The sequence below is a fragment of the Lineus longissimus genome, chromosome 3 (assembly GCF_910592395.1).
Source record: "Lineus longissimus chromosome 3, tnLinLong1.2, whole genome shotgun sequence".
In the NCBI taxonomy this organism is placed as follows: domain Eukaryota; kingdom Metazoa; phylum Nemertea; class Pilidiophora; order Heteronemertea; family Lineidae; genus Lineus; species Lineus longissimus.
Window position 1 is genome coordinate 15934739 of NC_088310.1, and position 27415 is coordinate 15962153.

At 39.6% G+C, this 27415-nt stretch overlaps 2 protein-coding genes across 5 annotated transcripts in view; both read right to left on the reverse strand.

The window, feature by feature from the left end:
- The window catches only part of LOC135484027 (uncharacterized), a 54723-nt gene extending 41903 nt beyond the window's left edge, over nucleotides 1–12820 (reverse strand). For all 3 annotated transcript variants that reach the window (XR_010446412.1, XR_010446411.1, XM_064765056.1), the window contains exons 1-2: nucleotides 12718–12820; nucleotides 11799–11915 (exon numbers count right to left, since the gene is read on the reverse strand). Coding sequence is in view for 1 of the 3 variants with exons in the window: in XM_064765056.1 (XP_064621126.1) it covers nucleotides 11799–11915; nucleotides 12718–12811 (211 nt within the window). In the remaining 2 variants the exon portion in view is untranslated. The remainder of the gene's footprint in view (nucleotides 1–11798; nucleotides 11916–12717) is intronic.
- Nucleotides 1455–11791, reverse strand: LOC135484028 (uncharacterized). Of its 2 annotated transcripts, XM_064765058.1 has the most exons (5): nucleotides 9956–11791; nucleotides 8208–8324; nucleotides 8002–8088; nucleotides 7788–7865; nucleotides 1455–7568 (listed from the first exon to the last, which is right to left on the reverse strand). In XM_064765058.1, exons 2-5 carry the CDS (start codon nucleotides 8314–8316, stop codon nucleotides 6052–6054), a joined length of 1791 nt encoding a protein of 596 aa, XP_064621128.1. In that variant the 5' UTR covers nucleotides 8317–8324; nucleotides 9956–11791; the 3' UTR covers nucleotides 1455–6051. The 2 variants fall into 2 exon arrangements, with proteins under 2 accessions (XP_064621128.1, XP_064621127.1); XM_064765057.1 differs by having other exon boundaries at nucleotides 8208–11791.
- Nucleotides 12821–27415: the final 14595 nt, after the last annotated feature.

Genomic DNA, 27415 nt, shown 5'->3' on the forward strand with positions numbered 1-27415 from the left:
CTGATTAAGTGGAGAGGTTGCAGGTGGTGTGGTTCCACTTGCAACAACCGCCTCTGGCTCTCTTTCTTGTACAACAGGTTGGTTTGCAGCTGTGGCTGTTGTCGCGCGAACACTAGTGGGAATAGGTTTAGTTAAATCTGAGCCTTCTGAGTGAATTGCTCCTAAATACTTTCGAAGTAACTGTGAATATGCTAAAGCTTTGTCATACTCATTCATATCCTTCCTCGATAGCACTTCCTGCATTTCTCTGTCAATACTCATTGCATGGGTTGCCACTGGTTTTGTGTCCTCTTTGTATCGTTGTTGAGACAAATATTTGTCCACCATTTCATGAGGAATTAGAGACATTTTCCTTATTTGACTCATCTTTAGAATAAGACTGTCTGTCTGCTTTTGAATATCAAACACCGAATATACTCCCTATGGCTTTTATGACTGGACCTAGCAGTGCACCAAGAAATCCACCTCGCTGTATGATTCTTTTACGTTCCTTAAATGATGTTTTCTTGTTGGCCAGCTTGCGAATAGAGTGTCTGTGTTTCCTCAAACAGCTGAACTGTTTCTTATTCAGGGCGACATTGCCTTTTAAACAGTTCTTTGCAGACTCACCAACTGCTTTGAACAGGCCATTATCAGCTGATTCTAAAATCTTTCTCCTATTTTTAGCTCGAGCAGTTTTCAGCTTTTTAAGCTGGTGGACATAATTTTTTATGTGATATTTTGCCATTTCTATGTGATGTGGCTGTGTCTGTGAATATTCAACAACTGATGTCATATTCGTATTTCATTTGTTTAAGTATACAATTTGGTTTTCATCTGGAAAGATATTAGTCCTCAATCGTAAATCTTCCGAAGTTGAAGGTTTAAAATCTAAAAATAAGTAACCAAAAGGAGGCTTTGTCGCATCTTTAAATGCCTCATTTAGGGCTTTGGTGTTGCCGGGAGAAATTTGCTTTGCCAAATGTGCTATCTGAGAAACATCTCTTGGATTTTTAAAGATAACAAGATAATTCGAGTTCAAGCTAATGGTGCGTTGTTCTCTGCCTTGGTGAAATAAATTCTGGATTATATAGACTACACTCATATTTTGATGATGACAACCCCTTGTGAATATTTTGGTAACCTTTTCATCTGTTTCACACATTAAGTCATCTATAATGAGTAGGGTACGTGCACCTGATGAATTATCTGTGAACTGTAGTCCAGAGATAAATTCAACATTTGGAAAATTTGCAAATGACTCCTGCCATTCGCCTCCATAACACCACACAACTCTTTGAGGGGGTGGATGGATAATATCTCTTGCATAGGAAATAAGTTTTTGTACAAAGAAAGACTTTCCACACATCGTTGGACCAGCCACAAGACATGTGAATGGATGCTTCAAAAGAAGGTCATCGCTTGAAATATCCATGTTGAAACATCAGAACACAATGATTGACACAAGAACAAAATGAGATTTTATACCGAGTTTAATAAATATCATAATGGTGATCCTTGCAATTAATTAACCAATTGATTAATCGAATATTTACAAACATATACATCAATACTCACAAACATAAACAGCAATCCTTTGAATGAATTAATTGAAAATTTACAAAATATATACATCATCTATACGCGTACACAGATTAATATACATTTATATGCAAAAATATTTAAATATCATACAATTTTTCTTTGAGAGAGCAGGTGGGATGGAATTTCTTGAGATTCGATTAGAGAAAGAAAAAGCTATTTGTCAATCAGGATGATGATGATGATGATGATGATGATGATGATGATGATGATGATGATGCTGATGATGTAATGACGAAGATTAAACTCATAAAATATCAACATTATTACAGTTGTTAATGTTATTATTCATATTCATATTCATATTCATATTCATATTATTATTATTATTATTATTATTATTATTATCATCAATATATTTACAGTTTCAATGCACAGAATGAAATAAATATCACATTGTTTTATCACCATAAAATATGCCAGTATAAACATTTTATCACAGATATATGCCCTTGCAAATTTTAATTCAAATCAATCTATGGTTGATATCAGTGTCGTTTTCAAGAATATAGGTACAACAAAATTTATCTTATTATTATAACAAAGAGGTGAAGAATCAATATCCAAATGGGAGGGTGTAAAAATCATCAACGAGGTAACGTTTGTCATAAACCAAGCCATATTTCTTTTCCTCTTGTACCGTTACAATTTTGAAGTCCTTTCGCCTTTTGATTTTGAAAGGATTTGTGATCGTAATCTTGTCCGAAAAGTTCAATGCTTCCACAAGTTTCTTCATGGAGTCAAAATTTATGTTTTGACTATTTGCATAGTTCAAGGTAAATCCCCGGACTTTACAGACAGTCTCTCCGCTACCTTTAATTCTGTAACCGTAGTTTTTGGGACCGCCGGATATGAATTCTTCTATAGTTTTACCCTCTAATTCATCTTTAAAGTCACCAAGGTAGTCACCCAAGGGTGGATTGTAATGTTGTTCGTTTGTTTCATCAACGACATATATAATGCTATCCGTATCAAAATATAATACCTGTCGCTCCAGCTTCTCTAATTCAGAGTACAGTTTTAAGCGTGCATGAGCAGTGGTATATGCAGCAATAACACAATTCGTGTATGGACATGGTTCGATGAAGTCATCCTTCTCTCTGAATTTCATCAGAACAAACTCTTCGTTCACAAGTTGAACATCAGTTACTTCAACACTGTCGTCAGTCAACTTTTTGACATACTCTTCTGGATTATCTGTATATAATGTCTTTGTGAAGTTAGATCTCTGCCCAAATTTTCCCCAGAGCGAATTCAAACAGATTTTAGCGATACTTCGTAGCCCTGGATTAACACCAATTAACCCCCTGTCCAATTGGATTCCCTCGTTTTTCTCATAATCGTCAATGTATTTGTTTTTATCCTCCTCTGTACGACACCATTCTGGCCACCCGCTTGCCTCCTGCTTTTGCTTCAAGAAATGATTGATGTAACCCGCAAATATACCCCCCTCCTTCTCAACCTTATCATACTTGGTTGTTTTTTCGAAATGCCAAATTTCAAAAGTCTCTAGAAGTTTATAGCCTTTTTCAATGGCCTTTTTTACTTCAAAAATAACCCAAGTACCCACAAGTGCTCGGTCTTCATCAGAATGGTTGCATATTTTGGAGGATTCAAGAGCGCATTTGGCACAAAGAGAGAATTTCAATTTCTTGTCTCTACGCATAGGCAATACAGGGAAATAGAGTTTCTTTGGCGGTAATATTTTGCACTTTATGAGGCCTTCGCATTTCATTGGGTCTATTTTCCGAATATTTTCACCTCTAAAAACTTTGGGGTGATCTAGTGGATAGTGTTGGTATTTGTTGACCCAAGGATAAAGAGATGTGAAATCTACATATTTTATACTTTCGTTTTCTGTACATTTGTGATGAAGTTTGACAGCATTTGTGCGACCGCCAAAAAAAGCTTCTCTGGGGTTCAAGGGCTCGCTGATGATGATGTCTTTTGTAAATTGAGCAAGTTGGGGGTCGTTTTTAATGTCTTCTCTAAAATCGCATTCACACTTCGTAATGACTGTGAAACCACAACCTTTCAGGAAATTTCGCCGAAACGTTGTGGTTTCACGAAGTTCTCCCATAGTTGTACCAATGCGGGGGTTCATAGTGTCCTTGTGCGGAAAGCATTTTTCACATCCATGCCAGAAACAACCATCAAATTCATAAATGACATTATTCTGTTCGTCGAAACCATCCACTTTGTAATTGGCAATGGATTTTTCACCCCCATTGCCGGCATGACATATGTTGATATCTTTATCTTTGAACATCAACCATTCCAACCACTTTATTCCAATGTTGGACTGCTTGTCAAATGTGTAACCATGAGGTGGCAGAACAGCAATCGAAGAGGGGGTCATGAAGTTTTGTCGAAACACTCTACTACAAGCTGATGCTATAGTTACGCTTTCTTTAAAAGGATTCACCTTTAGCAAGCATTCGAATGAGTCCACAAAGCGAACACAACACCTTCTCAAAATGGTGACGTCACTCTGACAATAGGATTCCAGTTCCTCTTGTAAATCATAGGGTTTTCCAAGTTGGCCATTATACCACAGAAGAAACTTTTTTCTCCCTTCCACGGTCATACTGTCGGGGTCGAAATATTTAATGTCGGGGATTTCTCCGATATATTTTTCATTTGCTTTTGTATTGAAATGGTGTGGAAAGTAGCCTTTTTTCATCTCAGTGAAATTAAAGGTTTTGGGAAAGTTGCTAAGAGGCATGTTCAGAAAACTAAGAGAATCGAGAAATTTCACTCCAGCTGCTTCGAATGAAAGAATTTTCTGGCCAACTTGAATAACATCTGTTGGTTTGATCCCTACACTATGAAGGTATTGAATAATGAAAAAGGCATCGTAACCCCTGTTGTTGTGTGCCACTGCCACTTTACCTATATTTGAACCGTTGAATAGCCACTCGCAAAAATCTACGACAGTATTTTCCCCACGGAATACTTTCTCTTCTCGTTCATCACCACACAAAATACATTTTAATTCATCATCATTCTTAGCACTTTCCTCTATTCCACAAAAGAGGCAGCAACGATGTGCAATACACAAGTTTGGAATGTGCTCTCGTTCACCATTTTCTAGAATTTTTTCTTGGGTGGATTCAAAGTCGTAAAATACAAATTTCATAAAATCTCTCATTGCACCCTTCTTCTTCTGCTTTGGTTTTTTGATGAAACATCTGTGGTCATGTGGTTTATTCATACCACAAATATGGCAATACGTTGTAAAACATTGGTGTTTGTTTCGTTTATCATATGATTTATCACATTTCAAGCATTTTATGAAAAGTTCACAAACGGAATGAGCGGCATCATTTTTTACAAGGTGTCTTTCATAGCACGCTTGACTTTTGAAAAGACGTCTACATTTGGGACAGTTTGTCCATTTAACTATATCACAACCGGTGTCTGTTTTACAACATGCACACGTAGCTTCGCAGACATGGGTTTTATCGTTTTGGTAACCTTTGTCGCAGTGCGGACAATAATAAGACCTCTCAAAGAACCCTGTCATAGACATGATTGGAGCAAAATGCTCATCATAGTGGTACAGATTTATGCGGTGCGGTGCAGGGGGTCCTCTGTAACACATGCAGTTGAAATATAAACTAGAATATACCACGAGCTGATAATCGGGTGAAAGGTGTGCTTGAAATTTAGCGACGTCTTTGAGGGTGCATTTGGATTTTGGAACACCCGCATTTTCATGAAGCTCGGCCGCCATTTCACCTTGTTTTTTACTATTGGGATGTCTGATTGACTGGTGTTGTGGATGGTTATCTATACGAGTTTTACTAACGATGATGGCTCTGGCTAAACATAATTCGTCATCTTTGTTTTGAATTTCGATGAAGCATGACTTTTCGCGGACTTTTTGATGAAGAGAGGCAATCCCTCTTGCATACAAACCGCCAATGGGAAGAGGGGTGTGTATGAAATTGACGAAAAACTCGCCCTCGAAAAGCCATGAGTCATTTGATTGAGTAACTCTCTCGATTTCACTCATGATCTTTTCGACTGTGAGTTGATCTGGTGAAATGAATGGAATACTGATATGTCTAAGTCCTTGACCAGATATGACAAGTCGGACTCTGTCTTGGGGCTGCACATCCTGAAGGAGACGATTTAAAAGTTCTCCGAAAACATTTGATATGTGAAATAAGATATCATTGAAAGAGGTACCTCGCTCCATTCCAGTTACTTTGATTTTCAAATCTTGACCCATCGTGCCATATTTTCTTATTTTAATGTCCTTGAGCGAGATAATTTGAAAAACAGGCTGTGCATGAGGATGGTTATGTGCTTGCCCATGTATCTCATTGTCCGACTCGTCAACATTTTCATCATCATCATCATCATCATCATCATCATCATCATCATCATCGGAAGGAGAAGAAGAAGAAAAAGAAGAAGGGCCATTTTGGTTGATGACCTGGTGACCACCAATCTGAGTATTGGCTACGTTTTTTTTGTCGTCTTTTGACGAAGCCCTAAAAAAGACGTCGCCATCTTGGTATCATGGAAAGGGTGTACCACAGAATGTGTGCCACTTAAAATTGCCCGGATGTTGGGATTGTCTTTCTGGGGTACACCATTTCCAACATTACCACCCGGTAGAACACCAATTGCATGAGGAGGTCTCCTTTCATTGGGACTTTTCAAAAGTGATCTCAAGACAGAGTCCCTGTCCTGCCTCCTCTGTCGCTTCTTTGAATTCCCCCCATCGAGGTCAAGCTTCCGCTTAGTAGGATCAGACCTGATATAAGCGGAGGATGTCGATGCAACTTGGGAGGTATGAGGTTCGTTCACCTCTTGCAACTTGTTAGTTGTAAGTGATGAACGCTCCTCAGCCTTGGTGAGGATGTTCGACTCCAGAAACTGCTGGAGTTGGACATCCTGCCCAAGTTGTGATGATTGCAACCCCTCAAGTTGCACTTTCCCATTCGTAATCTCATCAAAGAGATTATGAACTATTTGACCTCGAAGAGGAGAATCAGAATCCACGTTTACAATTGGTGTACAGAGTGGTGATTCTGATTGGTTGCCTGTTACATTTGATTCATTATCTGGAAACGATCCTGAAAGATATTTCAGGACGTCCCCATCTGACGAATTTTCTGTCATAGGCAATCCGTTTGGTAATTTGTCTCTTTTTGAATGGCACTTCCTATTTTCTTCATAATATAGCAAGTCCGAGAAGTCTAGCAAAGCAAGATCCTCTGGTGTGCATGGCACCCCCTCCAATTCTCTGTTTAGGGGAGGTATTTTTTCTTTGCTATCTTCCCGGACAGGCATCTGTTTCACTAGATCAGGAGAGTCTGGAACAAGAACAACATCCTCATCAGATGGTTGAGGCATTTCAGTTGTCAGATGTTCTTGTTCCAACGCCTCCTGATCTCCAGCAACACACTGATGAAATTCAGGAACAAAAAACACCTCATTCAGGTCTTTACCATCGGGACGATAAATTTGCGAAGGAGGTATTTTTTCTTCCTCATGATCCAAATCAATATTGCTGGATCGTTGCAGCAGATCCCTTAAATGTGGACTATCCCGTACCGTATGCGGCTGATCAGTCACCATAATGACAGATTGATGAGGTGGTGAAGGAGGCGTTTCAGGCACAGCATTTTCCTGACAACCAGCATCAGATGACGATGGTAAAAAAAAGAGTGTAGGATTTAAATACGGCATCATTACCTCAAGAAATTCCTTACGTTCCTTCCCTTCATAATATTTTGGGAGGTACATCTTCCCAACACCTGCTCTCTTCAAAACCCAATCGTTTAAAATGTCTATAAAATCACTGTACGTTCTTTCGCCCATTGTTGTTGTTGTTGACTGCGTTACAGGTGGTGGGAGTGGCGGGGATATTCTTCCAACTTTTCTTTCTTCATCATTTCCAGGGGTTGTTGTTGTTCTTGATGGTGATGGTGGTGAGGGTGTTGGTTCTTCTGGTGGCGTTTTTGTAACTTCTAAATAAAAAAAGTTTTGTTTCAATTCAGGACAATGTAAAAAAAGTTTATATCAAACATCCTTCTCAGTTGTTGTTGTTGTTGTTGCTATTATCAATAGTGTAGATCATGTTATTGCTGTGATTTAGATAACAAGATAATTTTTTTTCATTTTAAGACTATGTAAAATTAGAAAAAAAATTACAAATTAGGATCTCGAACAGTTATGAACACACTTACTCGTTTTTTTTGTTGTCATTCTTGGAGTTGACAGTTGAGTTTTAAATGACCTCTTTTTTAGATAGAGCTTCAAATGGCCTGTGAAGAAAAAAAAGGTGTAATCATTAGATCATACACATTCAATAAATTAAGCATAAATATATATATATATATATATATGGGTTTTTTTGGGCATATATCAAGACATTTACAAATTTATTTATTTACTACACACCTTTCTTTGCCTCTTTAGGCCTCTTCCTTTCCACTTTTACCCATTCATGTGGTTTAGAAGTGAACTCCTCCTCGGAATCAGGTCCGTCTGAAAAGAAAAAAGACAGTACTCTATTATGAAATTACATTAACTTCGTAAAGTTGTGTTCTTTTTTGTTATAGCATTGAAAAATAAAGCATGAAGAAGAATAAGAAAGAAAAACTTACCAAGAATAGGAAGAGGCTTTTTTCCAGCAACCACATTGGCATATGTCAATTTTTTATTACTAACAGCAGCTGCTGCTGCACATGACCGTTCCATTGTCTTCTTTTCCATTATTATAACTGAAAATAAGTAATATACAGGAATAGAGAAGTGTTTGTTGCGAAGTTTTGTGTTTGACGAGTTCATGTCATAGAAAGAGTTGCTAAATGAATGCATGTCATTGCTGCATACAGGTAATGATTCTGACTCATTGTATAGCAAATAGAAATATGACTCCATTTCAATGACAGGAGCCAAAAGAGTTGTGACTTTGGCAAGTTTGGCGAAAAATTATCAGATTGCGCACAACCAAAACACAAACCTTTTCATATGTGTTGAGAGCAAATGCAATGCCTATCGTGGTATCAGTAGATTGAGTTATTAAATGCTAAATAAAAACAGGGGTCATTTTCATAATAAGCTGTTCGGCAGCTTTGCAAAATGAACCATTTTCCAGGAGCAGTTTCTACTTTTGTTATGTGAAATGTGTCCCTTTTTATCACTGTGATTCTCGGATCCTGTACTTGCTCTCGTGAAATTGTACTTGGAACAATTATAACACCTTCACAGTTCTTTAATTCTGGGATGTATGTTGAAAAAGTGAACTGAAATGATCTTCTCACATATTCAGGAGGATGCATGTTTGATACAATCTCGCCATTTGGACACAACTTCCAGCCATTGCTGTTTGATAACACATGAATTGATTTGTATTTAGCAAGTATCTCTAAACATTCTGGAGCAGTGAACACATTAGTTCTCTCCATCTTGAATATTTCATCCATGGTAAAAGGGCCATATTTTTGCCTCGCTGGAATAGTACGATTAAGTACATAGAGATTATCATTTATCATGACATTTCCATGAGAAATTATTTTTCTTTCTTCATTTCCCTCAAGCAGCTCATCAAAGAGCTTCTCCCCAACTACAAAAACTCCATGAACAGGATCCTTTCCTTCAGGATAGAATGCCTGATGCAGACAGAAATTCAGAGTGGCAAGCACAGTTTTGGGGAGCGGTCCTTCCATGTTGACGATCTCGGTCCAAATGGATAACCAAAATGTGTTTTGTGTGTTTTGAGGATAAATTCAAATGAAGTTTGCTCAAGGTCAAGTTTGTCATTGTTCTTTAGCATATGACCTCTCATAATCACACACTCATATCCAATCAGATTCACTCACAAATATCACATAGTAGATAAAGAATGGACAGCATCTATCAGAGTTCATTTGAGATTAGTGCACCACAATGTCTACATATGAACAACTGCAAGCAAGTGTGCGGAAAGCACTACAACTACCAAACGTAGTTATATTTGGCACAAGATTGGAAATTATGCACGGCAGTGTGTGTGATGACTGTATGCTGGGAGATCACCATTTCCAAAACTACCACATCAAGTGTACAAACTGTGAAGCAAAGAGATGTACACACTGCTTCATGAAAAATGTTCAAAAGGACCTAATTTTGAATAACCATATGTGTGCACATTCATGTCCATGTTTATGTACATGTGGAACAATTGATGAAGAGAAGGAATTCCTAGACTTGGAGGAAGCTTCAATCATATACCATAGAAGTTTGACACCATCATCATAAACTTTTCACCCAGGGGCATCAGGAAAAACGGTCCTTTCAGGGCCAAATATACCTCCAAAAATAAATCTCATTGTAGGCCTACAATAAGGAATAATAGATCAAAAATTCTTACCTTAGTTTAATATCCGTGAAGTTTCTGGGTATGAGATTCTCCTGATATCACCAAAGCCACAACACAATAGACATCCGTCTCAAAAGACTATGAGTAACAGAATGATTAAACAATAATATAATCCTGATCTTAAACAAGAATCACACAAGTTGTTGAAAAATATCTGTATGTAACAAAGGGAAAAAAATAATTACCAGTACTTATGGTCAAATTAGGGTCATTAAATAAAACGGTAGCAGCATTTAGGTCGATCATCACAATTATGTTGTTCCATCGTTTATGACCTGATTAGGACAAAAATTACAAAAAATTATACATAATACCCAAACTACCATTTGGTGAATTGCACCAATCATCATTTGCATAATGTCATACATGCATTTTAGTAGAGTGCTTTGTGAAAAGTTCTAGGCAGTTGACTTTAGTCTGTACAGAGTTGGTGTAACTTTGAATGTGATATTTTTCTGAATATTGTTTTAGCAGACTCTGTTGCATGAAATAGAAAAATATTGAATGGCATACCATGTACTAACGCTTTTTGGTCCAAAGGGAAAAAGAGTGACCAATTGTAATATGAAGTCTTCCTCCTTGAGGTTGATGTAATATATAAATAGTTCATCTATGTCTGTCATACTGTAGTTGTTCCTTATCAAAGCTGTTGCTTGGGGTACCTTATGATAACGCTTCATGTTTCAAAGAGAACAGATTGGTCAATTGCAGTATGAAGTCTGCCCTCTTGTGGTTGGTGTAATATGTAAATACTTCATCTATGCATGTCATGCTACAGTTGTTCCTTATGAATGGTGATAGGTGTACCATGTAATAACGCTTTTTGTTCAAAGAGAACAGAGTGGCCAATTGCCATATGAAGTCTTCCTCCTTGTGGTTAGCATAATATATAAATACTTCATCTATGTTTGTAATGCTATAGTTGTTCCTTATCAAAGCTGCTTTGGAATGCTGTACATGAACTTGACGTGGTATTCTTAGATATTTTACAACACCCTTAGTATTATATGTGCTGACTCACTCTTATTCTTTTCAGTATCTTCAAGTTAGGTCTACTATGTCACCATGTCACTAGGCTATAACCCAAATTGGTTATTTTTCACAATATCCACAAACTGGTTTACCAAGTCAAGGTCGTCTAAACTTCGGATATCTCAAGTATGTCAGTAGGTCAGTGGGCCATGACCCACTCTGGAGATTTTACACCATATCAAAACTAGGTCACTAGGTCACTAGGTCAGGTCAACTTTGAAAACTTCTCACACAGAAAGTAGGTCAACAGGTCAACAGGTCACTAGGTCAAAAGTTCATAACTTTCCCATTCTGGAGATTTTACACCATATCCAAACTAGGTCACTAGGTCAGGTCCAAAGTAGGTTACTAGGCCATGACCCACTCTGGAGATTTTACACCATATCCAAACTAGGTCACTAGGTCAGGTCAACTTTCAAACTTCTCATACACAAAGTAGGTCAGTAGGTCAGTAGGTCACTAGGTCATCCAAACTAGGTCACTAGGTCAGGTCAACTTTCAAACTTCTCATACACAAAGTAGGTCAGTAGGTCAGTAGGTCACTAGGTCAAAAGTTCATAATTTTCCCCAAGTAGCCCATATACTACTGCTGTAGTTGTAAACCTAGGACGCCGACATGTCATTTTGATATGAACACACCTAGTGAGAGCCTGTTTATATGGGAGGGCGCTACAAATTTAAGCGGTCCATTAAGCCCAACCTCCGCCCATATACACGTATACATACATCAGATAATATTTGATGAGCGTTGGAGTTTATTTCTTCATGTAAATGTGGCAGAACGCGAGAAAACTCAACTCACCTTCCCCAGTGTCATATCGTAACTTGTCCATGTGTTCAGCTTGAACGCCGGGAACTGTGATCTGCGCCTTTTCGATTGTACGATTCTTCATACCAAGTGCGGCTGGGTCGTTACACACTGAAAATGAGAATACTCCAAAATACTCTTCTCACGGATACGGCCAGGCATTTCAATAGAACTCAATCATTTTCCTGATCCTAGTTTAACCAAATTTATTAAACCTATTCATTTCGTTAGCACATAAACAGTTTTCTAAAGAAGTTTATAGATTTCACCCCATTATCAGTACTTTTCGCGATTTTGAATTGGCACCGCGTCTTCTCATGTGCTTAGACTATTCCTTGACTGTAGCTCACCTATGAACCCAAAATTGACAAAAGGTGGAGCCACTGTTATGATTATTGATCTTTCCACACTTGGTAAGAACAATGGCGGTGTCCGCCTTTACCAAACAAATGTCCGAAATTGGACATCAACGGATAGTTATGTTTCATTTGCGTTCGCGCTACAGCCTGAAATATTTCCGAAGTTTTTATTGGCGTTTCTCCAAGGTAATTCCAAGCGCCGGTGTTCTACTTCACGCATTGTGGAGTTGGTGAAACAAAATGATGTCTCTAAACGACGAAGGAGTCTTTGCACCCAAATCAGAAAATTTAACATCGGGCAATCTACAATTGATATTTAAGAAGAGTGCGACTACAGTTATAAAACAAATGGCCGAAACGTGAAGGATTTGTATTGGTCTATATGTCCTTCTTTATTTTTTAATGAAACATGCATGCTACAGTCAAAGACCTGGCATGATTGCTGGATGCAATAAGTTATCAATCAATCCAATCATTTATGAATTCAAACATGAAAAAAACTGTGTTAGTATGAACACGCATAATATACCAAATACCACCCAGTACTGACTAACCTGCTTGTTGTGATGATCTTCCAAACGCACATAAGAAATATAATATGGGAAATCCGAAATGGTTCAAACCGGTCAACCTCATGATGACGCCCATCTGTTTTCCTCAAGGATTAAACAGCTTATAACCAGATTTCAAAAGGTTAGCCAACTTATAAAAGTGACTCTCCGAATATAATTCAAATCCTTATTTGGAATGATATTATTTACTTTGCACGTTTTTGCCATTGTAAAGATGGGTTTTCCCTTATTGTCGTCATCGACTTATTGTCCAATGAAATTTTTAGATGCTACCCAACAAAATTGTTTAAATAGAGCTCTAGATATGGGATGAAAAACATTCTTTACGGTTTACAACGATATTGTTTCGGCAATTTATCTGATTCATGTCGTCAACAATGGATCATAACGTACCAGTAAAACCACTCTTTCAAGCGGTTAAGTTGCATTCAATTATTAGAAGATTTGGTTCATGCAAGTCATGGGCCTTATAAAAGTACCAGCATTATACCAGGCAGGCAGGTTCAAATGGGCTATACCTTGAATTGCATGGGCCGAAAGATTGAATTGCAATGAAAATCTAATGCAATATCTAAGGAGCCGTATCGAAGAGACAAATTAAACAAACCATTTGTCCACAGACTCGGACCTAGCTGTGGCGTGCTGTATGCGTGCATATGAAAGTATATCAATTGGTCCAATAGAGATGATGAGGCAGTGTCAATGACTCGTTGCTTAGTCAGCAATATGCCCCTTTATACGGAGAAGAAGAAGTCACTCAGATAGGCCTTCACATGTCGGGTTCTAATGGTTTGAACCAATTGCACTATCACTACTATAACTTTAAAATGTGTGCTCCTCCAAGGTCTTGGGCAAGGCATTTAGTCGACAGGCAAGCTAGAAAATCAGCACCGTGAGCAGCTTCTTGATAAGGCCATGCCAAGATCAGAGTGCCTCTTCAGATACATCAAGTGTTGAAAGCTGTGGTGAGTATGCATAGCCAGGACATGGCCACCTTCATTTAAAAATCCCTTTATAATCAAGGGCTAACTCTGGCTAACACAGCACCCATAAACAATGGACCACCAATTTGACCCCAAGTTCCTAACTGCGGGAAACCCAAGTCCAGTAACCACTCAAGTACATTTTCGTTTACATTTGAACTGCACACATGCGTTTGTTTACAATTTTATCTCCCGCGAAATCTCAAAGATCAGGTGACCTGCAATCGTGGATTGAAAATAACATTAACCGAGGTTCAGCAGGTCAGCAGGTACAGGCTGTTCCAATCATCCCCCTACACCCAGCTGTTCAACAGGTAATGTTATTCACCCCACAGGGAGTGCAGGTAATTGATTAAGCCCCTGCATAACTAAACAGTAGTGAGTGGTAAGGAGAATCGACAGTGTTCGATTAAAAATCCCTCATTACTGCTCCGCTGAAGTAAATTTCCGAAGATAAACAAAACGATGTAGGCCTATCAGGATAACATATCACCTACAAACGAGCAAAAGTTCGAGACGAAACACTACCTCCAAATGGCACTTTATCGAGTTATAGTATTATGATATAGACACTCTATTTCTGCCAATCTAAGTCCAGCTGATTAATTTCAACAATAGCGAGTTTCCGCATCGCTTACGATTACGATTACGATTTGAGTTTGACGTCATCGATTTTTGGTGCTACGTCATCCCCGGCGAAATCGTCGATGGTACTTTCGTCTCGTTCTTACGAGGATTCCGGCTGATCTTCGAAAGTCAAAAAACGAGTGTTACCAACGCTGGTCAAATCGCATAGTTAGATTGACACCAAGATTACCTGAGTGTAACCCTGAACCCTTAAATCTGGCTACTCATTACCTATTAGTTACGTTAACTCCTAGTTGGCTCTTACTTGAAATTTTATGAGGCCGGAACTCTAAGTTAACACCTGGGGTTAACAACAACATTGTTGTTAACGTTAACGTTAGCGTATGTATTGTTAACCACAGCGGGTTAACTCAACTGGTATTGGAAGGTCAAATTCTAAGGTTTTATGAAACGCTTAGTAACAGGTGCCTCGCTCGAGCATACCAAAACACATTCAGGCCAGCGAGTCAAATTGTCTTTTCCCGAAATTTGCGACACTGCCAAAGTGTTGCATAAAGTTGAACAATGGATTAATGAACGGTGTGAAAGCCATTGGTATTTGTAACTATCATGATTATGAAAGCATGAACAATACGCATCATCATTGGTTCGTGTTAATATGCTCAGATTTGGCAGCATTACAAACTTCCTTGTTGTGATTTTCAATTAAGAAACCACGTCAAAGGTACATGCTCTGCCTGGTGCGCTCCTTCGGGGGGGGGGGGGGGGGGGTGATTCTAACCACTGAAAACTTGGGGTTTCATTTTAGCAGCTACAGAGAGCTGAGTTGCACTCAAGGAGGAAAAACCGGCAGCTGGAGAGTCAAACACACGACGCCTCTACAATCGACCATTAAATTTGTTAAACCGGCCACTGGACCCCACTTACCAGCGATGTAAATCCAGTTCTAAAAATCATTGAATATACATGTAAAACACCATAATACTAATATCCACATTTTGTGAACATGCTACAGCTGCCCTGACAAGAGCTACTTACATACTAATATTGGTTTCGTCATGGAAGGAGACTCAAAACACTCACCAAATAGCTTGCATTTTCCATCAAACGCGTATTATCTAACGCAACATTGGAGTTCAGTCCGTGAATGTGCCTACAGGCTGTCCGGTGTGACGTCCTGTGCAATAAAAACGAAGAGAAGCGGGTAAGTTAGACATACCATGATGTCACGGTTCACACCAGCATGAGCCCATCCCGACTCTCATGCGTTTGCATCACCACTATCGAGCTACAGGGTGAGTGATTTTACATGAGGAAACCAGCCCTGTAAAAATTATCTCCTAACCATCCCCCACCAACTAATTAGATGCCAGGGGATGGATATTTGATGAGGGGAGAGTTTCTGAGGAATAGTTTATTGACTTTAGCTCTCAGCTTATCTGAGCCAGGTAACCTCCTGCTGAGTTGCCGGACCAAAGGCTGAGGTCAACATATGTTGTTACATAACCGATCTTGCTATCACATCCCGGTTGCCTTGTAGTCGACCAAATTACTTCTAATTTTGCCTCATCACAGTAAATTAGTCATGCGAGTGTTATCACTGGTTACGCTGGCCATTAGGTAAATAAGGTAAATATGCCGATCATCACTGTATGTAGTATCAGCGGGGTACTTGAAGTTGGAGGGCGACTAAATATTTTACAGGGCTGGTTTCCTCATCAGTGTACAACCTGGGTCAAAACTTATACAAAATAGGCCAAAGTCAGCCTCGTTCTGGATTGACCTAGTTTGTGTACTATCTAGTGCATTCCAGTTTCAATGCACTATGATCTCAGAAAGTGCTTTGATAGCTGGGGTCATTATTTGAAATGACTCTGACACAGCCCAAATCTTTTTTTACCTCAATAAACATGCTTAATATTGTTAGATACATACCACACTACAATCCTAATGCAACATGTATTCCATTTAAGCACTTTTGAGAGCATAAAATGCATTTCATTGTGAGTACTGTCCAACACACACCCCACCCCCAACTTCTAATTGGGATAGAAAAAGTTTCTATGTCTAAAACAAGAGACCATTGATGGGAGACCTTTGATTGACATCTTGGCTGTGGAATTCAACCACTTTTCTCAATGAATATGCACACCCCTTGATGTATGAGGCTTATGAATGGCTGGAGTCCACCCAGCACAGCCCCCTCCCCCTCAACTAAACTGTCAATAACATTCTTGGTGGTCAACTTGTGTATGGTATCATGATACAGCCTGGTACAGGGACCTTTCTGCTTGATTAATTACACACATTTGGGTTAATTTGTTTATACACTTGTCTGCTATAATCTCTCAAACTCAGCAGGCTGCTTGTTTGCAAGGCGGCATATTCCTTTGATCTTGTAATAGGGATAGATTTTGTTTCTGATACTTCAAGTGTGGAAGGTCAATTCCATGGTGTTGACCATGTCTTACTGTAGTGAATGAGTACAATTTACACCCTTTCTGTTCATCAACGAAGTGGCTATCACATTTTTGATGTTGCTTGTCCAGCTCATTATCAGCCGCTCATTAGCATATTGACCACAGTAACCATGATGAAACACGTGGTGGTGAAGATCAAGTGCTTCCTGCCTTGTCAATTTTGTTACATCTTTCCTGGTTCCAGTTCTTCTGAACAGGTTAAACTTATTTTGTTGTTCCTTTGGTGGATTATATTCTTACTTCTTTTGGATTATCAATGTTTCACCTTTGTAGGCCTATATTCATTCAGTGACCCTTATTTTGATTTATATTTTTCGACCAAAAAAGGAATATGGAATGAAATAATTGTTTGGATATTTGGATATTCTTGATTCAATGGATTAGGGATGTTGAGAGGGTGATTTTATTTATTGTACTGCAATAGTGAATTCAATGCACATTTCAGATGGACAAACTCCACTTTCCATGCATGGCACTATTATTGTTTACATTCCTAATATAGGTAAACTAGGACATATTATGCATGAATCTATGTCAGTGGGCGGCCAAGTTTATGCTAACCAGGTATACTAAACCGAGGCTATAATCTGCCAGCAACTGGGTCACTTTGGATATCAGTTACACTTTGGCTACCCAGAGCACTCACTGCATGATGCAGCGGTCAATCAGATGTCTGTACCCGCCGGGGTCAGCGGTCGACACGCACTCGACGTCGAGTTTGTGTCGAGTGCTGTAGTGGTGCCTGATTATTTTCAAACGTCGAGTTTCTGGCGAATGGGATTGGGAAAGGTGTCGAAAAATTCGACAAATGTCTGGGGTAGCCGGATTTTGCAAATGTCGAGTTTCTGTCGAGCGATAAACCACAAGAAATAAAAATTAAAAGAAAATGCGGATCATCGGCTGACGCACATGTTACGCACAGAACCGGAAAGATGGCTGCCAGCAGCAAAAGGTTGCTGGTAATTTTTTCGTTCGGAACCTGTCTCATTCATTCACATTACTGAGACTGGTATGTCACGACATTTCTCTCGTCACGAACTAGATTTGGGGGCATTGGCTTCCGGTGTCTGGTCACGTGGTTTATCGAGTTTTTCAAATAAAACATTAATTTCAAAACCGATTTCGTCAAAAGAATATTAGCTTACTTAATCTGTAATGATGAAATCGACCAAACTCTAGTACTTACTCCAAATATTTATTGTGAAAACAAACTCCTTTTTGAAAATGAGAAGGGGATTCCCAGAAATCCTCGTGCCTACAGAATACCAGAGCGTTCAGTATTGCTCAGTGCAGTGTACATCAGCTGTACATTGGGCTTCCTTCCTAATAGTGAATCGACGCATCCCCCTCGACCCTCCGCTAGCGCGCCGTAGGGTCGAGGTTACCTGGACTAATTTTTGTGGTGTTTACGACGGTTTTTTACAAAATATGTTGCTCTAACAATGAAATGTCTGTTCTCCCCTTCGGGCATGGTGAAAAAATAGTGAACTCTGGTCTCAATTGATTTGGTGAAAAGTGAGAACCTGATGAAATGATGCTTGGCAATTATAGTGAGAAAGTGTCGAGTTCTGACCCTCACTTTTTTTCCAAGGGGTGAATAGGTGTCGAGTGTCTGACCCCCGGGGGTACAGACATCTCATTGACCGCTGCATTAGCGATCTGAAAACATTGCGGGTCAAGATAGCATGAGCCAGTCCAAACAAATCATGAGAATAACGTTTGGCTCTTCTTTTTTACAACGATGTTTCCGCAAGTGTTTCCATGGCCGTTATCAAAAACATGTTTATATGGGCAATATTTAGCGCATTCCAGAGTTCTATTTTCTTCCGACCGCCCAGATTGACCCGACCCTTGAGTCGGGTGGATTTTAATTGATTGTACATGTATGTACCTGTAGCGTGTAGAGCTCCAGAATAGACTTCGCATATGCGTGTAGTACTTGACATTATAGGTCTGTCGGTAAGCCTCTATTCGTGACGTCTTGAAGCTGCAACAGATATATATTCTTATAACATGTGATTGTCAAGGCAGATCATAAATGATAACTGATGCAAGAGGCGTCAGAAAGGAACATTCTGTATTGATATAAATTCATACACCGGTTACGGGTTCACCTGCAGTAGAACTTCAGACTGCTCCGAGTCTTTCTCTCCTCATTTCTGCACCCAATTCGAAATCTATAGGAATGCACCTAGCCCGCTATTGCGCTAATAAGGGACTCAAATTGAATCTCAGCACTGACAATCACATGTTGCGCAGTAAAAGAAGCTTTGAAGACCCACAATATGATCAGCATGATAGCCGCAGTAGAATGGGGTACAGTATTGGAAATAACGGTTTTGCGTTCTTGAAAATAATTCGTCATGGTTTTCTGTCCATGCCCAATACAGTAAGGCACCCCGAAGGAGCTTATCGGCAAAATGAACAAAAAAAACTCTTATTTTTTGGCGAATCTGAAAACCTCACAGGGCTATCATTTGGAAGTCGGCCCTCGAATCCTTTGTCTAGACCTAGCAAGTAAAATGGGGAAACGATTCCGGTGGGGGGGGGGTGCTTTTCGGAGACAAAAAATTCGATCCCAATATTGCAAACGATACTATATTATTTCTTATGTTTAACCCATAAAATTGACCCCTACCCAAACCTAGTACGTATTTTGGGGTCTTTGATTGAAAAAAAATATCGTTTATACCTAAATATGGTACAGTGGAACCTTCCTTTGCGGACACCTCTCTATTAAGGATAACCTCCTTATTAAGGACACTAGTTTTGGTCCCAAATTGGTTGTTTCCATTCAATTTGACCTCTCCAATCAGGACAACTCTCTATTAAGGACAGCATTTGTCAGTCCCAACGGTGTCCTTAATAGAGAGGTTCTACTGTATTTCGAAAGACGAGGACTATGTACATATAACGATATCGGAAGCAACATTACATTTGAGGCGGTTGTCTGAGGAATTACAAGAATAATTGCCATTAAAAACGTTGATTTTAATTGAAAGTTGATTTTAATACGCACATCGGGACCTGCATGTTTGCACAGTCTAGTCTTGATGTGAATCGTAAGGAAATACAATATTGATTACCGATATTTAGAATTCTCATTATTTACATTATGATTCAAGCCATTGACAGAGCCTAGCTGGACTAAAAGTTAGCGAACAGTTTGGCAACCGTCACATGGTGTATTGATTGATTTTCAATCACTATTATAATATTGCATGCCAAATAACTTGCAACCAGGAAGTTCTATCAGAGCAAAGAAAGTATTGGCATAAAACAGCCATTGACCTAGGCGCCTTTATCATAAAGATTTTTAATGAGGTTCCATTATAGTACTTTAATTGAAGGAAGTCCACGGTAATGCCACGTCATTAAATACTTTTATATAGCGTTTTTATCTTGTCATTCCATTAACTTTAGCAGCCCTTCGAATCTAAGGTGTACCATTATGAGAATGCATAAAAATCTGTTCAAACGCAGGTTGGGAAATTGTGCTTGTACCGTAATTAGCGGATCTGGATGCAGGAAAATGAATGAACTATTGTATGTAAAATGCTACACCTTGATAGAATGATTCCTCGATATAAAATCGAGTGGTTAAGACCACCCTGGTGCTATGGCTGTAGGCAAGTAGTAAGCGTATTGATACTAAACATGTTCCCGTCTACTACGATATTTTGACGTGAAATTTCTACCCTCTATTAGTTTAACCGAAGCAACCGATAGATGAAAAATCTCAGTTTGACAGAAATTTGGTAACAGACATTTTGATACTGAGTGGTGAACTCCGTATCAAAACGACCTTCTGCTTTGAGTCCTGTCTGAGATTAAGGATAGCAAGGCACAGACGGCTATGGATCCTTTTAAGAATAGACATGCAAGTACTGAGTTATTATTAACCAAATATAAACAAACTGTGAACAAGATGTAATTTGTGGACATAGACTCAAAGAAATTGAAAATAGCAAAGGAAAAGAAATCATCCTGATGTTGTGGACAACGCTAAGCTGGTCCTAGCGTTCAATTATTACACTTCACCACAATTCATAAATTGAACTGGTCCCACAATAGTAAATAGAATTCCACAGTAAAAGACAATATGAAAGCACTACTTGAAACGCTGCTTAATGTTACCATTAACCTAGATATTTTAAATGTACCTTCTTGATATGCCCGGCTCTTAAAGTGACCGTCATCAAGATGCCATTAGCACTAATGGAACTATATTTTGCTTTATGATATAGGTGCCTGAACGCAAGTCCAGATGTAATCATGTATAACCTCTATGGTTTTCAAATGTCTCGATTTAATCAAAAACATTTTAAAGAATCAAACAATATGAACCATCGTCAGTCTTCATGACTATAGTCTGTCGATGACGGTCTATATCGGAGAAGTCTTCTGTATCTTTATAGTCATTCATTTTTTAGACGTCCTTCCTCATTTATGCGACTGTTAATGTGAAAATTAATATGTTAAGTCACGGACTTAGTGCACCCCTCAGGCTTCGGGCATTATGTTGTATGGAGAATCCCCAACTTACCTGCGATAGATAACAATAGAGGGGTACCTCTCCCCCAAATCCCCCTTGATGGGGACCCTCCATAATTCCTTCTGTATCGTTTTTGTTTTGTTTTGGTTGTATGCGATTGTTTTGTACAGCTGAAGTGAATAAAACAGCTTTTATAATTCTTTTGTGGCACTGCGGCGAGGCAGGTTGTTTAACATTCTTTAATTCCAGTGTCTAAAGAGCCGTATAAACTTTTGTGGGAACAGTATATCTCGTCAGACTCAAAAGTAGCTGCAGATTACACCACGGCCATCTTTTCCAATAAGCTCTTTAGTTGCATACTCAGACCTTGATCCACTCGGCCGACCCGGACTCCATTACACCAACAAGAGGGGAGGGGAGGTTACAGACGGAGTACCTCTGATGGTGGTTCATAATGCATACCCGGGGCAGAGGTATAAAACAGCAGCTATGTCGGCACAGGGGACTGCTTCATAAACATGTGTAACTTGGATTTTAATACATGTACTTGATATTAGCATCAAGTGAAATTTGCACACTCTTATGTCGCCCCGGCCAAAAAGAAAGTTGGCGGATCAGTTTAGCACTATTATGGCCAATTGAAAAAAGCCACCACTTCAAAGTAATGGGTCTTTGCCATTGGCTATGGACTATATTTAGTTATTATTCCCAAATCATATAAGAATTTGAAAACCCACAACCAGGAAGTTCAATGAAGCCAAAGTAGGCATAAAGAGTCTCTGACATCTCTCAAGTGCTTGATGTCTTTGTAATAATTCAGCTTTGTACCGTCTATAGGATTATCGTGTCCGATTACATCTTGCAATATTAAAGGACTTGCCGTGGACAACGAGTAGCGAAAGAAATAACTTCTTTTTTTCTATTGCGAAGAAGGTCTGATCATGTCTGGCTGGCGCGAGTATGGCTGGCGCGAGTGGACAACATTCAGAATTACTAGCATATACCCGCGGCGCGGGCTGTTCGAGGCATAAAAATCGGATTGTGTGGGTGCTGGTATGTTGTGGGTTTGGTGTAAATGGGGTGCTGGTTTGTGATAGGTTGGAGGTGGTTGTGACTTTGTTTTAATTTTGGCGGGAGGTGGGGTGTGGGGTGTTCTCCAGCAAACGCATGAAATGTGTGCTGATGACACGTTTTGTTGTGAATTCTCTGGACACTGGGCTGAAGTTTCCGTTGTTGTCCTTTATGTGGCGGCCGGAGTATGATGGAACGTCTTTATGTACGGTGGCCCATAGAGGACATGCGTTTATTTTCAATATATTAGAATTTTTTTTTTTTACAATGCGATTTTTTTCTCTCGAATTACAACAACAATTTTAACCCGGCGGTGGGAATTATTTTTTCGGCGGTGAGAAATAAATCCGACGGCGGTTGTAATTCGAGAGAAAAAAATCGCATTGTAAAAAGAAAAATATTCTAATATATTGAAAATAAACGCATGTCCTCTATGGGCCACCGTATTTATGAGTGACGCTCTTGGGTTTGATGAATGCTGTCCTCAAAGGGGAGTGTTCTGTTGATAGTGGTGGTGTTTTGAAAGTGGACTTTGGGATGGAGGGCATTGTTCGCATTGGGATCCTGCAAAGGGGGTGTCAGCTATGAAGGTTTATTTATAATAACATGTTGATAATATCCTTGATAATTTGTACTGAGAAGACAGTGGTGGCATCGTGAGAATGCTCCTTGACTTAATTAGGGGTTCCTTTGAGCATTGGGTGTTCATTTGCTGTCTTTTGAGGAGGAGCTGCATGACGTGGAGGTAGCATTTTTGTCATGATGCCTGTGTTGGACTGTTTTGAGAAGGAAGGTGGACGTCATTTTGGCGATAAAACTTTTATTCTATTGTTCTTGCAACATAAATATGGGCCGTGAAAACCGCAAAAAATCTGTACATGTTTTTGTAAGCGGTCGTCGCTCGCGCAAACTTGTCTTGCATGTTTTTGTGAAAGAGGACGTTGAAGAACGCGGTCGTATATCAAAACAGACGTTGGGTGGCGCTCGCGCAAACTTCCCTCACATGTTTTTGTGAAAGAGGACGTCAAAGAACGCGGTCGTATAAAAAAACAGACGTTGGGTGGCGCTCGCGCAAACTTCCCTCACATGTTTTTGTGAAAGAGGACGTCGAAGAACGCGGTCGTATACTAGTATATACATTACTAACCCTATATCTATTTCTCTACCCCTCGGTATTTGGTATTTGATCCCTTGTGAAAAAGCCAACTGAAACTTCTCCCCAATGAGGATGACTCTCCTGACTCTCCTGACTCAATGTAAAACCTAGTGTTTGAGTTATGGTAATAGTAATGGTTATATAGTTAAATTTTACTTTTACTACAAGATTTGTCCACCTCTCAAAAGGTAAAGTTAACCAGAAGTTAATTACAAGTAAACTCAACTTTTACACTTTGGTAAAGTAAAAGTATAGTTTACCCTTAGTTAACCTGAGCTTTTTGAGTTTCCTGGTGATCGTAGTGCAGGAAAATGAACAGGACTTACCGTTACCTCTAAGATGTAAACTATTACTTAACTTGGTTGGTGGACAAATGTTTTAACCGAAGCAACCGATAGATGAAAAATCTCAGTGCGACAGAAATTTGGTGACAGACATTTTGATACTGAGTGGTGAACTCCGTATCAAAACGACCTTCTGCTTTGAGTCCTGTCTGAGATTAAGGATAGCAAGGCACAGACGGCTATGGATCCTTTTAAGAATAGACATGCAAGTACTGAGTTGTTATTAACCAAATACAAACAAACTTTGAACAAGATGTAATTTGTTGGCATAGACTGCCAAAAAATTGAAAATAGCAAAGAAAAAGAAATCATCCCGATGTTGTGGGCAACGCTAAGGTAGTTCTAGTTTAATCTATATCATAATACTATAAGGCGGCTCGATAAAGTGCCATTTGGGGGTAGTGTTTCGTCTCGAAATTTTGCACGTTTGCAGGTGATATGTTATCCTGATGCAACGTTATGTTTATTTTCGGAAATTTACTTCAGCGGAGCAGTAATGAGGGACTTTTAATCGGACACTGTCAATTCTCCTTACCACTCACAGAAGCCAAGTCATTGCTGTTAAGTTATGCAGGGGCTTAATCCATTACCTGCACTCCCTGTGGGGTGGCTAACTTACCTGTTGAATAGCTGGCTGTAGGGGGATGATTGGAACAGCCTGTACCTGTTGACCTGCTGGACTAAGGTTAATGTTATTTTCAATCCAGGATTGCAGGTCACTTGATGTTCGAGATTTCGCCGGGAAAGAAATTGTAAACAAACGTTTGTGTGCAGTTCAAATGTAAACAAAAATGTATTTTTGGTACTTTCGGTTGCTGGACTTGGGTTTTCCCGCAGTAAGGAGCTGGGGTCAAATTGGTGGTCTATTTTTTATGGGTACTGTGTTAGCCAGAGCTAGCCCTTGATAATGAAGGTTACCATGGTCTGTTTATGTGCTCACCACAGCTTTCAATACTTGATCTGAAGAGGCGCGCTGAACCTGAAATGGCCTTATCAAGGAGCTGCTCACGGTGCTGAACTTCTAGCTTGCCTGTCGAGTAAGTGCCTTGCCCGAGACCTGGCTACATGTAGGAGGAGCACGCATTTTAAAGTTATAGTAGTGATAGTGCAATTGGTTCGAGCCATTTGGAGGCCGACATGTGAAGGCCTATCTGGGTACTCCTTCTTCTCCGTATAAAAAGGGGCATTGCTGACTAAGGAACGAGGCATTGCCTCATCTCTATCGGACCAACTGATATACTTTTATATGCACGCATACAGCACGCCACAGCTCGGTCCGAGTCTGTGGACAAATGGCTAGTTTAATTTGTCTCTTCGATACGGCTCCTTAGATATTGCATTAGATTTTCATTGCAATTCAATCTTTCGGCCCATGCAATTCAAGGTATAGCCCATTTGAACCTGCCTGCCTGGTATAATGCTAGTACTTTTATAAGGCCCATGACTTGCATGAACCAAATCTTCTAATAATCTCCTTTGATATTGCATTAGATTTTCATTGCAATTCAATCTATTCAAGGTATAGCCCATTTGAACCTGCCTGCGCCACGGGTACAATGCTTGTCACTTATATTCCTTCTAGAATGTCAATAATGAAACTTGTAAATAAATCGATGATATTTTTTGACCAATTTAATTACTAGTAAATTGAATTAAAAAAGCATATTTTAGAATGATTTAGGTAACGACTTAATCACCCGCTTAATCAATTATTTGGAACCAACTGAATTTATTCAGTTATATCATCAGGCGTATTTTGAAAATTCGTCCCTGTCCAGTCTGTAACTGACCAAGATAAATACTATTAAATATTCCATCCGAGTAATGACAATAGGCCTACCTTTGCCTGCCCCGACTGACCCCACACCAACATACACTCAGATGGCCGATTTTTACGTATTTTAGCCGCACAACTGCTGTTGTAATAATATGTAAACCGTTTCTCAAGCGTCCACGATAGTCTCCACGTCTCAGATGCTGACCCTCGCATCTAAAATCCGGTATTTGGGTCGGCTAAGGGAACCCCTACCTTCAGACAGGATAAAAGCACTATCTGAAACGCTGCTTAATGTTACCATCAACCTAGATATTTTAAAGGTACCTTCTTGATATGCCCGGCTCTTAAAGTGACCGTCATCAAGATGCCATTGGCACTAATGGAACTATATTATGCTTTATGATATAGGTGCCCGTACCTTTTTTTATCTGTACCATTTTTACCTGTACCTTTTTTACCGTACCTTTTTACATGTACCTTTTTTACCTGTATCTTTTTTTACCGTATCCCTATTGGGCATAAAATACAATATGGGTTTCCAGGAATCGGTTGGGATTCCCCAGAGTTTACCAAGAATAAACCATGAGTTTACTTAAGAGTGACTAAACAACTCTCTTGATTATATGCCCAACAGAGAGTGGCCAAGAACTGGCCAATTATTTAAAGTTAGGCCCCCGGCAGCGGCCGCCTCTGCACCATGCACCACGCGGGGCCTAATTGTCTTATTAGGCTAGAGTTTAATAAGTGTCATTAAGGGTTACCTGGGCTCAGGTAAACTCATAGTTAACTATAACCTTTACTACTCTGTTTCCTCACGTATACCGTCTTTGGGCGCCATATTTAAGAGGCCCGAAGGGATGAATATCTCTCATACCTAATACAAAGGTTAGGCCTAGTGGATTGGACTGATTGGCTCAGATCGTGGCGCAGACCTGTGACCAGACACACCCAATACTTGCAGTCCACTACCATTGGTCGATTTTAAATGAATTGAATGGGTTGTATTACCAGACAATCGTGTTTGCGCTTTATTCATGGCGTGACCGAGGCGGAACAAGTGGACAATGCCCATTCATCACGTGGGCAAAGTAAAACCGCCCCGCATGTGGTGAACCCTATTGCGTACCCCAACAAATATATGCACACTGTTATTTTGTATTAGCAGTATAGGAAGACGGTATGCGTGAGGAAACAGAGTATGACCTCACCCAATGTGCAACTTCCCACGCGGGCAAAAATTCATTTTGAAATCAACATCCCCGTATCACCAATAAAACAACGTTTTCCGATGACCAACTGAACTTGACAATTTTCAGGCTTGGCGCCCATGGTCTGGAGGACAGTGACTGACCTCAAACGAATTAAACATTCCGATTCCACTGTGTTCTGATCCGCTGTTTAGGCTAGAGTATTATCGGTGTGGGGATTCGGACAGTGTCAGCAAGTGTCCACTATGGTTACAACAGCACTAGCAGACGCAATAACAAATTCGAAAACTTTGGAAGATTCAACAGCAAATAATTCCTGTTCTATGGCACTCGACGTGGATTTGCTGGTATACATTTCTAGATAATAACTTAAAGAGATCTGTTAGTAGGTTTGTATCGATGTAGCTGTCTTGAATAAGTAGAAAAAGCAGTTTTTTTTGTGGACCTACGCCTAATTCCGGATACAAAATGCGCTTATGTCTACCTGTGAAGAGTATTGCATGTGCTGTGTTGTGTAGCACATACACCAGAATAAGAAGATATGATAAGGTCCATACTGCAAACTGTCAGTAGGCCTA

Bases quoted from the DNA above. Each gene is read 5' to 3' on its own strand.
- LOC135484028 (XM_064765057.1), bottom strand. From the start codon at position 8,484: ATGGAGTCATATTTCTATTTGCTATACAATGAGTCAGAATCATTACCT. The intron at 8,089-8,207 runs GTAAGTTTTTCT...TTTTCTTTTCAG, and splicing joins AAAGCCTCTTCCTATTCTTG to ACGGACCTGATTCCGAGGAG. The intron at 7,569-7,787 runs GTAAGTGTGTTC...TTTTTTATTTAG, and splicing joins AATGACAACAAAAAAAACGA to AAGTTACAAAAACGCCACCA.